General features: G+C 32.4%; 3 protein-coding genes across 3 annotated transcripts; 2 read left to right on the top strand and 1 right to left on the bottom strand.

The window, feature by feature from the left end:
* Window positions 1-283: 283 nt before the first annotated feature.
* On the bottom strand, window positions 284-3,350 carry LOC108773730 (voltage-dependent anion-selective channel). The gene is made up of 6 exons (XM_018539642.1): window positions 3,281-3,350; window positions 2,191-2,513; window positions 1,985-2,106; window positions 1,611-1,719; window positions 1,317-1,525; window positions 284-757 (listed from the first exon to the last, which is right to left on the bottom strand). The coding sequence occupies exons 2-6, from the start codon at window positions 2,508-2,510 to the stop codon at window positions 666-668; spliced, it is 852 nt and encodes a 283-aa protein (XP_018395144.1). The 5' UTR covers window positions 2,511-2,513; window positions 3,281-3,350; the 3' UTR covers window positions 284-665.
* Window positions 3,351-4,673: 1,323 nt separating this feature from the next.
* On the top strand, window positions 4,674-9,317 carry LOC108773736 (protein msta). Its single transcript, XM_018539650.1, has 9 exons — window positions 4,674-4,759; window positions 5,155-5,216; window positions 5,754-5,973; window positions 6,210-6,460; window positions 7,080-7,247; window positions 7,532-7,758; window positions 8,370-8,580; window positions 8,817-8,962; window positions 9,038-9,317. Exons 1-9 carry the CDS (start codon window positions 4,745-4,747, stop codon window positions 9,268-9,270), a joined length of 1,533 nt encoding a protein of 510 aa, XP_018395152.1. The 5' UTR covers window positions 4,674-4,744; the 3' UTR covers window positions 9,271-9,317.
* A 726-nt stretch (window positions 9,318-10,043) lies between these two features.
* LOC108773758 (protein msta) lies at window positions 10,044-13,095 on the top strand. Its single transcript, XM_018539680.1, has 7 exons — window positions 10,044-10,187; window positions 10,440-10,635; window positions 10,931-11,158; window positions 11,317-11,601; window positions 11,958-12,242; window positions 12,337-12,547; window positions 12,720-13,095. The coding sequence occupies exons 1-7, from the start codon at window positions 10,138-10,140 to the stop codon at window positions 13,019-13,021; spliced, it is 1,557 nt and encodes a 518-aa protein (XP_018395182.1). The 5' UTR covers window positions 10,044-10,137; the 3' UTR covers window positions 13,022-13,095.
* Window positions 13,096-13,384: the final 289 nt, after the last annotated feature.

Genomic DNA, 13,384 nt, shown 5'->3' with positions numbered 1-13,384 from the left:
ACGAATCAAAAATATTTTACACTATTTGAAAATTATATTTTTTATATATAAATATGATAGTCGCGCGAATATAAAGTACAATATGAAAATATTCTTAAGAATATAGATATTTACTGTGTGTAGCAAGCAAAGAAAATTATTCATATCGTAAATATCTTCTTTTTATCTATTATTATGTTTTTATTAACGTCGCTTTTACTATTGCTTTTTTCTCTTTCTTTTTCTTTCTCTTTCTCTCTCTCCGCTTTACATTATATAGATTATAGAATAATGTACTTCAATGTAATAATGTACTTCGATTTTGATAAAAAGGCTTTCAATTACATAACAGGAACAAAAAAATTGCGTGGAACTCCAGTACGACTAACAGTACAAACTTGTATACATAATTGCGATTTCATATCGTTTACAAGAAATGTTGCTGACTTATGATCATAATTGTGTATAATATAGATTAACGTGCTTGTCAACTAATCACAAATGATGATATTTTGTGGAATCTATTCAAGGATCAACCTATCTACATATTACAGATAATACTTTATTTGAAGCATGTACTGTCACGTCGGTTTTTTATGACACGAAGGTCACAAAATATTTATTATAAGATAAAATTTTCGCTTTTTTTTTATTAAGTAATAAGCATTACTTTATAAGATACGTATTTAAGCCTGAAGATCTAATGCAACACCATATTTGTGACCACCAGAACCAAAGTTTTTCCCATCAATATTTGTAGAAAGCGTCAAAGTTACACCTGTAAATATTCAATTATTTAGTGACATTTATTAATATATGAATAATGATATGCTTTTGTAGAAAGATTTATTATAACTTAATAAATTTAATAATTGTCAAGAGTCCTTATTTAACTTTATAACTGTAGATTGCAAAAATTATTATTATAGCCATTGTAAAGTTGTCACTCTGCCAAAAGTTTATTTTCTATTTAGTGTGACTCTCAGAGCACAAGTTATTAATAGCGTTTTGCTAGTATCGCGAATAAAAAACATGTATTTTTCCTAATACTTATGTACTGTGACATGTTAAAAATTTCCGAATTTATAAATAAAATTATTTATAATGGATTCATGTTACATTTTGCACTTGTAAAGATTTTAGTATTCTTGTCCAGCAAAATCTTGCCCATAGAAACAACTCAAAAAATCCGCCGTTCGAAACCGACATTAAAAAACTGTAGATCCTATGTACTTGTGACAATTGAATAAGCAGCGCGCACATCACAAGCATATGAGATATGTATTGATACAGAGCTTACATTAATCTAAGAATAAGGAGAAGAAATAATTACTCACCATTCCGTAATTTCTGTTGGTATCCCAAACCTATTTGAAGATTAGAATTCACTTTGGCTCTAAGGCTAGCATCATTGTCAAGATTATATTTTGCGCCAATACCAAATTGCGTTACGTTATTAGTGGAATTGTATGCCAAATTAATTGCTCCTTCCAAATCTGGTTTTATTTTATGATAAATGGAGCTACTAAACTCACGGCCATTATCCCTGAAATATATTAAGAATTATATTTAAATGTAAATAAAATTGATAAATGTCTTACAGTATCACATCGTTATTATTATACACATACACGGCGCTATGAAGGGTAAAATCAGAAGCAGTAAATCCAAGAGCAAAATTATTCCTTGTGAGTTTGTTTCTTTGCGAGTCAAAGGATGCTTGATAGCCACCTAACCATCCTGCAAAATACAGCCATTATGTTGATAAACATTTTCAGATAACAATTAACATTCATAAAATTATAAGCTTACTTTTTTATTCAAAAAACATTCCATTTGTTCACAATAAGGAAATATGTATTTGGGACAAAGGAACAGATACATAGACGATTAAAGATCTAAATCAAAGTTTTTTTCTAATATAATTTTGTGTCAAAGAGATAAGACTGATTAACATTGTCAAGCTTTAATATTATTAAGTGACGTATCAGATATTAAAATTTACCTTGATAACCCACAACGGCCGAGGCATAAATTAAAGGTCCAGCAGATAAACTAAGATCAAAGTCAGCAGTCGCAGATACATTCTCATGTTTGTAAGTTGTCTTCAATTTTCCAGTTTTGGAACTATAAATATTAAAAAAAAAAAAAATGAAAGATCCAAATATTAGTAGTAGTACTTACATTATTGATACTTGCAAAATATCTTACCCAGTTTGTGGGGAGAAAGTACAGCTGTAGCCAACCGTGAGACCATTGAGCAACTTGTTGGCAAGGGTTACTTCGGTCCCAAGGGTATTGTCAGTATTCCACTTTTCACTAAACGTCAATCCATATTCCTTGAACTTGTACTTAGTTTCCAAGTTACCGAACACCTTTCCAGTATCCTGATTGGACACACCGCCACAACAGAACTCTACGTCAGAATTAGTCTTGGTCTTCACATCTAGTTTAAACAGACCAAAGTGGTAGCCTTGACCAAATACATCACGGGCACTCTTTCCTAGGTCGTTGTACGTCGGAGGAGCCATGTTCTGCAATGTCATAAAAATATCTGTTTAATGACTGGCTATTGTCTCTACTATTAAATAGAACTGATTGAAAAAGGACAGAGAACTCAATATAGACAACCATAATAAAACAACAAACTAAATTTAATCAGCGATACATATGCAAAGACAGTGTACTCTGTTCTATATGGTTACATTATACATGTACATTATTTCATTCAAGAAATGAAGCAAAACATTTACACATGGGAGGATTAAAATATGCTACGTCCACAGACCTATAAAGAAAAGGGAGGCTCTTTCTAAATCATAAAAAGAACTGAAAGTCATTGTCATTAAGAGTATCACGCAAACAAGTCCACATTGATACGGTATCACGAGGTATGAGCCGCAATGCACGTATGAACGGAATAGTATTGACCTGTCTCGCAAGTATTACATAAGCTCGATCAACCGATATGTCGCGATCGTTCAAGATTATAACTTAGAAATCGCTCTATACGTCGCCGCACGTCAACAAATCAGCCTCCACTTGTCTGATAACGCGAGTCCTCTCGAAAAATCCAATCCCGCTTAATATTTAGCGGAAAATGCGTCGCACGAGCCACGGCAGACGACATTGTAATCGCGATTCCATGCCGGTTTCTCGAAATAAGACCGAGAGAACCTGTTTCCCGACTAGCTTCCCTCTTACGTTTAACACCTTATTCAGACTGTTTCGCGAATCTCGAAGCTCCCGGCAATGGATTTTCCATTGTCGAGACTAAATTTTGTGGCGATGATATACTTACAGCCTTGATAGACACGAAAAACGCAACTCTTTCACAGATACGTCGTGCAACGTTGCGAGTAGTTGCAGGAGACGAGATAGAGAGAGAGAGAGAGAGAGAGCAAGGAAGGGAGAGAAAGAGTCCGCGACCCACGGACGGTGCGCATGCGTATCGACGTTGTGTGAGAAAAAGCGCCCGGCCTATTTCTGCGTGACCGAGGCGGTACGGTGGCGTTCCGCAGCGTTCCGCATATCGCCGTTTGGATAGAAATTTTGCGATCGGACTGGAACGTTTCTAATCATCGAGGGGAAATTAAAAAATATTTTTGTAATTCTTTTAATTTTGACGCAGGAATTTATTACATTATATGAAATTAACATAAAGAGTACATTTTGATATAGTCAAGTCAGGTCCGATAGATCGAACGTCTACTGGGTGACTCGATCAAATTCAGAATAATTTTATGTAGGCAGAATTGTTTGTAGAAAAATTCCCATGTTATTCGATCACATGAAACTTAATCTATCTAGACATTTGCTCGAATTTACTGCGGACAATTAAACGTGAAAAGGTATTATCAATTAAAATATTGTTCAAAAAAGATACATCAATTTTATAAAATAAAATTATAAACGCGAAAATAACTAGAGTTTTTAATGACAAAAATCCCTTTCGATTTTTTGTCAAACTTTTAGTGTATATACAATGTTTTATAAATGAACTTTATATTTCAACAACTTATTTATATTTAACATATTTATATTATGTTTTATGATAGAATACATAAATATTGCAATTTTTGAAATTGCTTGACACCCCGTTGTAAATCCTGGTAATAAAAGTTAACGAAAAGTTAACAACAGAATTTTTATCAATTTGTATCGTGTGTTTTTTATAAGTTTATATAATTTCCTATCGTGTCGATCTCGCGAGTATAACAATTGATCGGATATAAATCCTATCGTATTTTATCGGGTTTTTTAAGATTTGTACAAAGTTCCTGTAAGATCTGACTCAAATTAGTATAAATTCACAAATTGAATTTTTTTTATCATTCTCTATCAATTTTTATACCAGAGGGAAGTGATAACGGAGAAATTATAATAATAAACAACACCAAGAAGATCCGGTATTCGCAATATGCAATCAGGATGAATGTGTAGAAAACGATCAGCTTTTGGATGCTTCTGTACGTTTGGAGTCCCAAAAATACACACCGACTGCGTGGTCGTGATGATGTTTCTGATTGCAACGCGTCGTGTTCGAAAGCAGTATACATACAAATACTACTCGTCTAGTAGAAACTAAACTGTACCATTGGCAAAGCTTACGTGCGATATTTTTAATAAGCCGAGAATATAAAGCGTCCTGCAAGTACGATTTCTGGCTCAGTTCAAGCACGGGTCTTCAATCGATGCGGTATATTCAACGATTCATTAACGTGGAAAGTTAATTGCTTCTCGTTAGCTTGATTCTCAACTGAACATGTCGCAAGAATCGGTACGTCGCCAAATGGCACTTATGGATGATTATATATAACTTATTAAATGATACTTTTTTTTATACTAAGTAAATATTTTATATTTTATGAATGTGAAAAGAAGATTGTAGGGACGATAAATTCTAGAGACATTTTATACCGTAAATAAATTCTACTAGTTTAAGCTCTTAATTAAGAGCTGATCGAGTTAATCAGAGTTTCATTCCAAAAAAATTATCCTCCTATTTAATTATTCCCATGATCTTATTTTTATTTATTTACAATTTTTTCGCGAAAGATGATGTAAAAATTTGTAACAGTCTGTGCAATTTACGCATAGATGTTACAAATTTATTTTATATATTATATATAAATAATTTCATTTTTAACGATGATTTCGTTCTGATTGTTTTAGCAAAGTGCAGGCGTATCCGCATTGCAGGAATACAAAGTATTACAGAATGAACAGGTTGGCAGGTAAGAAAAAATAAAGAGATAGAGCTGATAAATTATTTAAATCTGAGATAAAATATGGAATCGAAAATCTCTACGAATAATTTTAGATAGAAAGTATTCTCTTAATGAGCGAACTCGTGGTACATTTGAGTCCCTTAGTTGACAAATGGTATAAGTCTGCCTTATAAGCATATAAGCCTTATGCCACTTGGCAACTATAAGAGGCTCATTTAGTAGTTCGATTTAAATTAAACATTTACAAATAGTCAAAGGAACCGGAGAAATGATGAATACACGAAATTCACACAGTAATATAACATTGTAAAATCACTCAAATACGATACAAAATACAATAAATTTGTCAAAGTTGTAGAATTAAAAAAATTTATAATCTTAGAAAAAAATAAATTATGTGCTTTGACACACGCATGTGGCAAAAAAAAACGATTATATCAGCAATCTTCTGTAATTCTATATTATACAGTATATAGGACTTTAATTCTTTTAATCACGTATGTTTGATTAAAGTGTTTATTTAAAAAATTGCATTTTTGACAGATACATGGTCGCGAGTAGAGATCTACGTGCTGGTGAAGAAATCGTCACAGAAATGCCCTTCATCGTTGGTCCGAAGGCATGTACGTATCCCTTGTGTCTCTCCTGCTTTACACCTTGGCCCCCTGAACCGGATGACAAACCGCTATGTTCTAAGTGCGGATGGCCCGTATGTGGCCAAGAATGCGAAAATACTTCACAACATAAAGATTACGAGTGCCAGGTAAATAAAACTTGAATTGCTATTTTCTAAATTGCCTTACATTCTGCGAAAAATTGTGGTCGTAAATATTTGTAAATAAGAAGAGCCGTGGAAAGCTTTGCAATATTCTAATTCTAATCTTTAAATCATATAAATACATAGCTGTATATAGATACAGCTTTCCTTATTAACTGCGGATGTTTGTTCTTTCTTGATAATGAGTTTTACATATCTAAAGATCTATTTTTTTTCGGCAGGTGTTTGCACAAGCGAACGAGAAGTTTAACGTAGACGCCGCGCTGGATGAAAACAGCGAAAACGGTGTTCCGCAATTAGAATGCATAACGCCGTTGAGACTATTATTGGAGTCGGAGAGAAACGTCGAAAGGTGGAACAAGGAAGTAAAGGGTATGGAAGCGCATAATAAAATAAGATGTCAAAAAAGTCAGTGGAAGTCAGATCAAGTCAATATCGTAGATTATCTAAGAAAACGGCTCAAACTTGATAGGTATAATATGTGTTACGGTATTTTACTAAAGCAGCCTCTAGACGATTAATGTTTCGTATAGAGATGTTTCTCTATGTGCGGCTTGTGCCACGTGCGTATGTGGACGCGAGTTCTTTCAAGTATGTGTAGATAGTAACACCAAATTATATGCTTAATGACAATAACTTTATTTTATCATGCCGCAAGGGCTAAGAACTTGTTTCTTGTTGTTACACAAATTCGACTCTCTCCTTCTAAAAAAAAAAATGAATGCTGTTGCCAGCAACGCCACGCTCACGTCGGTAAAAAAGAACAGATGTCGTGCCGGTCACGACTCAACGACACGCTAGATAACTGTACGCGGGCGATTTGAATCTTATACCTATGGAAATGAAAAACAAAACGCAACAATTAATATCACTGCACGGTATTGTATAATATAATATTATATATATTAGTCTAGAGACTTATTGAGCCTCCAAACTGTTTGTTTTGAACTGTTTAAAAGGGGCATCAATAATTTGTACAAAATTATTGTATAATAATGTTGTGCATCTAGGGGCCGTTTAATATTTGTCGTTTTAATATGGAACTGTATTATTTGAAATGGAACATTGGTATTTGAAATAAATATTTGCAGATTCTCGGACGAGTTTATACAAACGGTATGCGGTATCTTGGAGATTAATACGTTCGAAATACGGACGGCGAAAGGATTCAGCGCACGTGGTCTCTATCCAACAGTCGCTATGATGAATCACTCATGTGTCTCGAACACATCTCACTGCATATCTCCAATTGATTATAGGTATATCAATCGTTATCTATTTTTTTTTTCGTACAAATTTAACGAAATAAAAATACAATCCTTTGTAGCAATACATATACTCGACACTAAACATTTACTATCAGCAAAAAATGTAAGCGCGGTACTCAAACAATTCACTTATTATGCTCATGCACAGTTCTTCCTCAATTAATTTACACACTATGTAGATCCTTTAGGAAATCTCACACGGTTTATTATGCTGATGAAGATAGTCCCGTATTACATGCGAATAGCAATTATACACGCGATTCTTATATCTACAGGATGCGGCTACGTACTACACTTAAAATTCCTGCGGGCGGTGAACTTTACGCGAGTTACACGCACTCGTTACTTCCGACGATCCTACGGAGAGAGCATCTACTCGAGGGCAAGCACTTCGCGTGCGCGTGCCCACGATGTTCAGATCCTACGGAACTGGGCACTCACATGTCCTCGCTGAAGTGTAACAAATGCGACAACGGGATTGTTTTGCCACTGGATTCTTTAGGTATTGTGCAATATAATAATAATTAATAATATATTCTTTATTGTTCCAACAAAAATAATGTACAGAAAAAAAGTAGAAGTACAGCGGTACAAGCAAGAGGCAGGGTACCAGCAAAACTGTTGTTATTAAATCCTCCTGTTTAGCCGAGAGTTATATTATAAGATACAGAGGTATTAGACTATATAAACGTAAAGCGCAAATAAAACTAACTATATAGTATATACATATGCATATTAATGAAATGATATACATAATATGATTCAAGTGATTATATTTATTGATACGTACGAGACTTTTGCGTATGACATAGATTAAAATAAAGAGATAAAAGAAATTAAAACTAATATGTTGAGACAAAAATGAAGAGACTAATTAAAAGAAGATACGATACCTATTGTAATATAATATTTTTCTTATTTTTTTAAAATTGTATGTGATGTTAATTAAACAAAAATCAACATAAAGTTCTTTCATTGTCAAAAATTGAAATTATAATATATTGGTTTCAATGTTTGGCGATTATGTATAACATTGATATAGAAGTTTCAAATCTATTGACCTTTAGAATATAAAATAGTGATTATGTCTTTATGTTCAAAAATATTTTTCAGATTCGGAAAGTGCATGGAAGTGTACGCATTGCGACTTTTCTACCAACAGTCAAGCAGTGCGAAAAGTTTTCCGGATCATTCAAACGGAAGTAGACGCCGCTGAAGCAATCAGTGGAGCTGACGGAGCTGATGCGATTCACGAAAGGGAAACCGTTATGAGAAAGTACCAATCAGTTTTACATCCCCGTCATGCCTTTCTCTCAATGTTGAGGTAACACACAGTTGTCAGATAATAAAAACAATTCTAATAATTATAATAAGAAATATGAAATTAATTATATGAAACAAAAAATTAATTAAATTCGGCGAAGTCAACTTTATCTTATCGAGCTTAAGAATAATTTTAATTATAATATATATAAATATATTTTGTGTGTGTGTGTGTGTGCACAAACACATTTCATACTATATATATTATTAATAATTCCTAAAAATAATATTTCTTAGGCACTCATTGACACAAATGTATGGTCGGATCGACGAGTACCTGTTGGACGATTTACCGGATGTTGTATTGGAGCATAAAGTCGATATGTGCCGTTTATTGCTTCAAGTATTAGACGTTGTGGAGCCGGGATACAGTCGTGTAAGAGGTATGTGCTTTTTAAATGCGTTTCCAATTAGAGAAAAGATGTTTGAATAACTTTATTGCCTTATCTTTTTGGCAGGCATGACGTTATACGAATTACACGCACCGTTACTATTCTTGGCTAAAGGTCAGTGGAATGCCGGTGTCATTGACGAGGCCAGACTGAAGTCCAAAATGATAGAAGCGGCGAATATCCTAAAAGAGGCGGTTACAATATTAAGTCTAGAATCATCAGAAACGGCCGAAGGACAAATAGGACTCGTCGCAAAAGAGTCTATAATTCAACTGGAACAATCCATAAATGATTTATAAATATCTATTGTGAAACCTCGTTATTTGTACAATCTTATTATATTAATAAACGCTATACTTCTTGAGATTTCGTATTACTATAATAGCCAATTCCATCTGCTTATATTTTGCAATTATTTATTAAACGCAGAAAAATAATTTTATGAAATAATCAGAGAAGCAAATTATAAAGAAAATATTTATATTTAATTTGCAAAAATTTTAACAATAATAAATATATTATGTATAGAAAGATGTATATAACAAAAATCGAATAAGGCAGGACTAAGAAATATCATCCTGAATATCCTAAATATGTATACAAATATATTTTTTAAAAGTTTATGTGCATTTATATTACAATAAATTACAATGTCTTAATTGTTTAGTATTAAATTTTTTTCGTATAGAGAATGTCTCAATAATTAAAAAAATAAAAATTTTTTTTAATGTATACAATATTTTAAAAATATTTCTAAATCTGTACCAAATGTATGTTATAACGTATATGTGTATACAAAAAATTTACATGGGATTTTCTCAACGGTATAAGTTTTCAGTGAGATATCTTGAAGAGATCTTTAGTATAGATTTTTCCTTTACTTATTATACGTGTGTAACATATATTTAATACAGCAATTATTTTTTTGAATTTGGAGTTTTTATATAAAAATAAAAAAATTTTCATTGTTTTTTTTGTAACTGCCAATGCGTGCATCATGTTCTATATATTATACTAACATTACAGATTGCGCGCGATGCCATGTGTCTAATAATACAGTGTGTCGCGTTGAGTGCCTAAGGAAGACGGTTCGTATTACTGATGCCTGCTTGCTGATGCCAGTTACGGGTCGACTATCGCTAACTTGAAGGGAGTAATCTGGAAACATGACGCCCACTGCGAAGTATAAAATTGCGCATTCGAAAAAACTTGGAAGGTATAATTGCAGTTATAAAATAACTATTGTATTATATATTTAGCATAACATAAATATATCTGCGAAATTTATATATATACTAATAAATGCGATAATTTCTCTATATGTTTATGATTTTGACCATAAAATAAATTTTTTGCATTTATAAAGTAAATATAATTTTGTGCTATACAGTTTAAAGCAATTACGTATTTAATTTTGCATAATTGTAATTATTTTTACAAACTTATATATTTTTTGTTTATAATTAAGGTATCTCATAACAGCTAAAAACATAGCACCAGGGGAAGTTTTAATTCGAGAGGAACCGATCGCGGTCGGTCCGATGGTGTACAAAAAGGATTGTTTCTGTTTTGCCTGTATGCGCACGTTACCAAAAATTGGCGAAGAAAGACAGTACACTTGCTCCAGATGTAAATTTGCGCCACTGTGCAGCGTAGCTTGCGAGGTAACAAGTTGGAGTGCGTTACATCGACGATCTCAAAGAGACATCTGAGATAGAATTTGTTATCATATACGATCGAGGAAAGAAACATTTTTGCACAATCATTTACTACATAAAATTTAAAAACTCTTACGATTACTTGGGAAAAATGTATGCAATAATCAGTATAACTGATGTATAAAATTTTGCTTATTTAAGGATAAAAATAATATAACAAAAATTAAGTTTGAGAATTGTTACGTTATGTAACACTATGATACTTTTAGAATATCATTTTTAATTTTCTTTCTTTTTGAAGCTACATACAAATCACCATATGAATGAAGAATGCCAAATATTTAAGGACAATCAAGATCTATTGATAGAAAACGGAATTGATGCAGCAGGAATTTTACTAGCCTTGCGACTATGGATAATAAAACACAAGAATCCAGCTGTGTGGGAGAAAATAGATGGTATGGAGGCTCATTTGGATAAGAGAATTGGCACGTCCATTTGGAGAGACAGAGAAGTTAATGTTGTAGATGTAAGTTTTGCATAAATCAGATTATTATATATTTTGAACGTTTAATTTACAATTCATTATGCAAAGTATAATAAAAAAATAGCGTAAATATTCCTAAGATATATTTACCTAAGAGACGTCCCATTTTGTAATGTGCAGTATCGTGTAATGTAACACAGGTAATCCGAAGGCTTCGCTTGCCTGCTGAGATTGAACCACCGAATACGGAGTTAATGCAGAAGTTATGTGGAATTTTGGATGTGAATGCTTTCGAGTTGCGATCACCTGGTGCCCTTGATGATCTCCTTTTGCGAGGTTTATACATTGAAGCAACTTTGATGGCCCATGATTGCAAAGGCAATACTCATCTCACCGTGGACGACAATTTTCAACTAACTGTTTATGCGAGTGTAGCGATTAAAGAGAGTGAACCTATCCTTTTCAATTATACTTCATCGCTACTGGTTAGTTAGTTATATAAATATCATAAAATTATATAATGTTGCATTCTTTGTTGATATTTCAATATTACTCGATGATTCAATTTGAATTAGACATATATTATCTAATAATTTAATAATTAAAAGCTTTTTATCAAAAACATTTTTATCGTCGTTAGATCTAAGAGATTTTTATATTATTAAAAATGATATGACACAGTGTAACATATAGTGAATCACGGAATTATATCCTTATTATTGGCCAATGTTGAACATAATTATTTCATCTTTGTGTTACACTATGTCATCTATGTCTCTTGCTGGAAAATTTGGAAGCTGAAAACTGGAACTAATACTGGATGATCAATATATTTAATTAGGGTACAGCTGATAGAAAAGATCATCTTCGAGAAGGAAAGTATTTCGAATGCGAATGTTCTTTATGTATGGATCCATACGAATTACAGTCGCATTTAAGTAGTGTGCTATGCCCGCGTTGCAAAAAAGGATTTATAGGCATACAAGACCCTTCCACCGTTGATCCATATGAGCGAAGTCGATGGCAATGCCAGATGTGCAAGAAAACCTATGGCGGTCGTCTGATCAGAGCTACATTGAACCTATGCAGAACACTTATCGACGAATGTGAGGACGTTGATATAAAAGTTCGTGATTATATAAATCAGACATAATGTATATTTAGAACTTTATATTTTTTCCATAATTATTACAGCATTAATAATAGCTTATATTTTTCAGAAGATAGACAACTTGCTTAAAAAATTATCTCGATCGCTGCATACCAATCACTTTCTAATGTTATCTTTAAAGCAGAAATTATTAACAGCTTGCAGAAAAGAAGTAACTTCTCTCAATCCTCAGAAAAAGGTTGTACAAAAGATGTTGGATACATGTAAGGAAATCTATAATGTCTTAGATATAGTAGAACCAGGTATATCACGTTTAAAAGGTATGAACGTATTATATATTTATTGCTTATTTAATTCTAATTATATATTATAGAATATAAAATTTATAATATTGATAAATATTTTTTATAATTAATTGTAAAAAGTAGAATAGTTTAATAACATTTTATAAAGTACTTTTATAAAATGTTATTAAACTATTATAAATTTCAGGCATAATGTTATACGAGATGCATTTGCCTATAATAATACTGGCAAATCGATCTTATTCCGCGCGTGAAATTTCTTCAACTCAGTTAATTTGTCAATTGGAAGAAGCTAGAGACCTTTTAAAGAAAGCTCTGACTATGCTTCTTTTGGAACCGACGACCACGCCAGAAGGGAAGTTAGCTAAAAGAGCGCTGGAAGAATTACGGACGTTAAATCAAAATATAAGTGACGTTAAATTTTTACCGTTGGAGGAGCCCAAAGTTTACACACGTAGAACGAAAGAACACCGTAGAAAGGTCAAATGACACCTCCCCATTTTATTTCATCCATAATATTTCTCAATTTGTATAATATAAATATGAAAAACGGTTAATTTACTTTAAAAAAGCAATGCCGAAATATATTATACATACATATATTAAATAAACAAAAACTTGTTTACTTCTAAATTTGATATTAATTTTTCTTTATTCTCTAATAATAATATATCACCGAGAGATAGACAGATAAATAGATAAAGATAGAGAGAAGGAAAAGAGAGGGAGACGGCGGAAGATAGAGAGATCAACAAATTTTATTAATATATATTTATATAAAAAAAAATCAACGTATACAGTCGTAAACGAAAAATTTAATAAAATACATAAACTATTATAAATATTTTGGAG

This window comes from Cyphomyrmex costatus, unplaced genomic scaffold (genome assembly GCF_001594065.2).
Source record: "Cyphomyrmex costatus isolate MS0001 unplaced genomic scaffold, Ccosl1.0 scaffold219, whole genome shotgun sequence".
Taxonomy (NCBI): Eukaryota; Metazoa; Arthropoda; class Insecta; order Hymenoptera; family Formicidae; genus Cyphomyrmex; species Cyphomyrmex costatus.
This window is presented reverse-complemented; position numbering and strand designations above follow the sequence as displayed.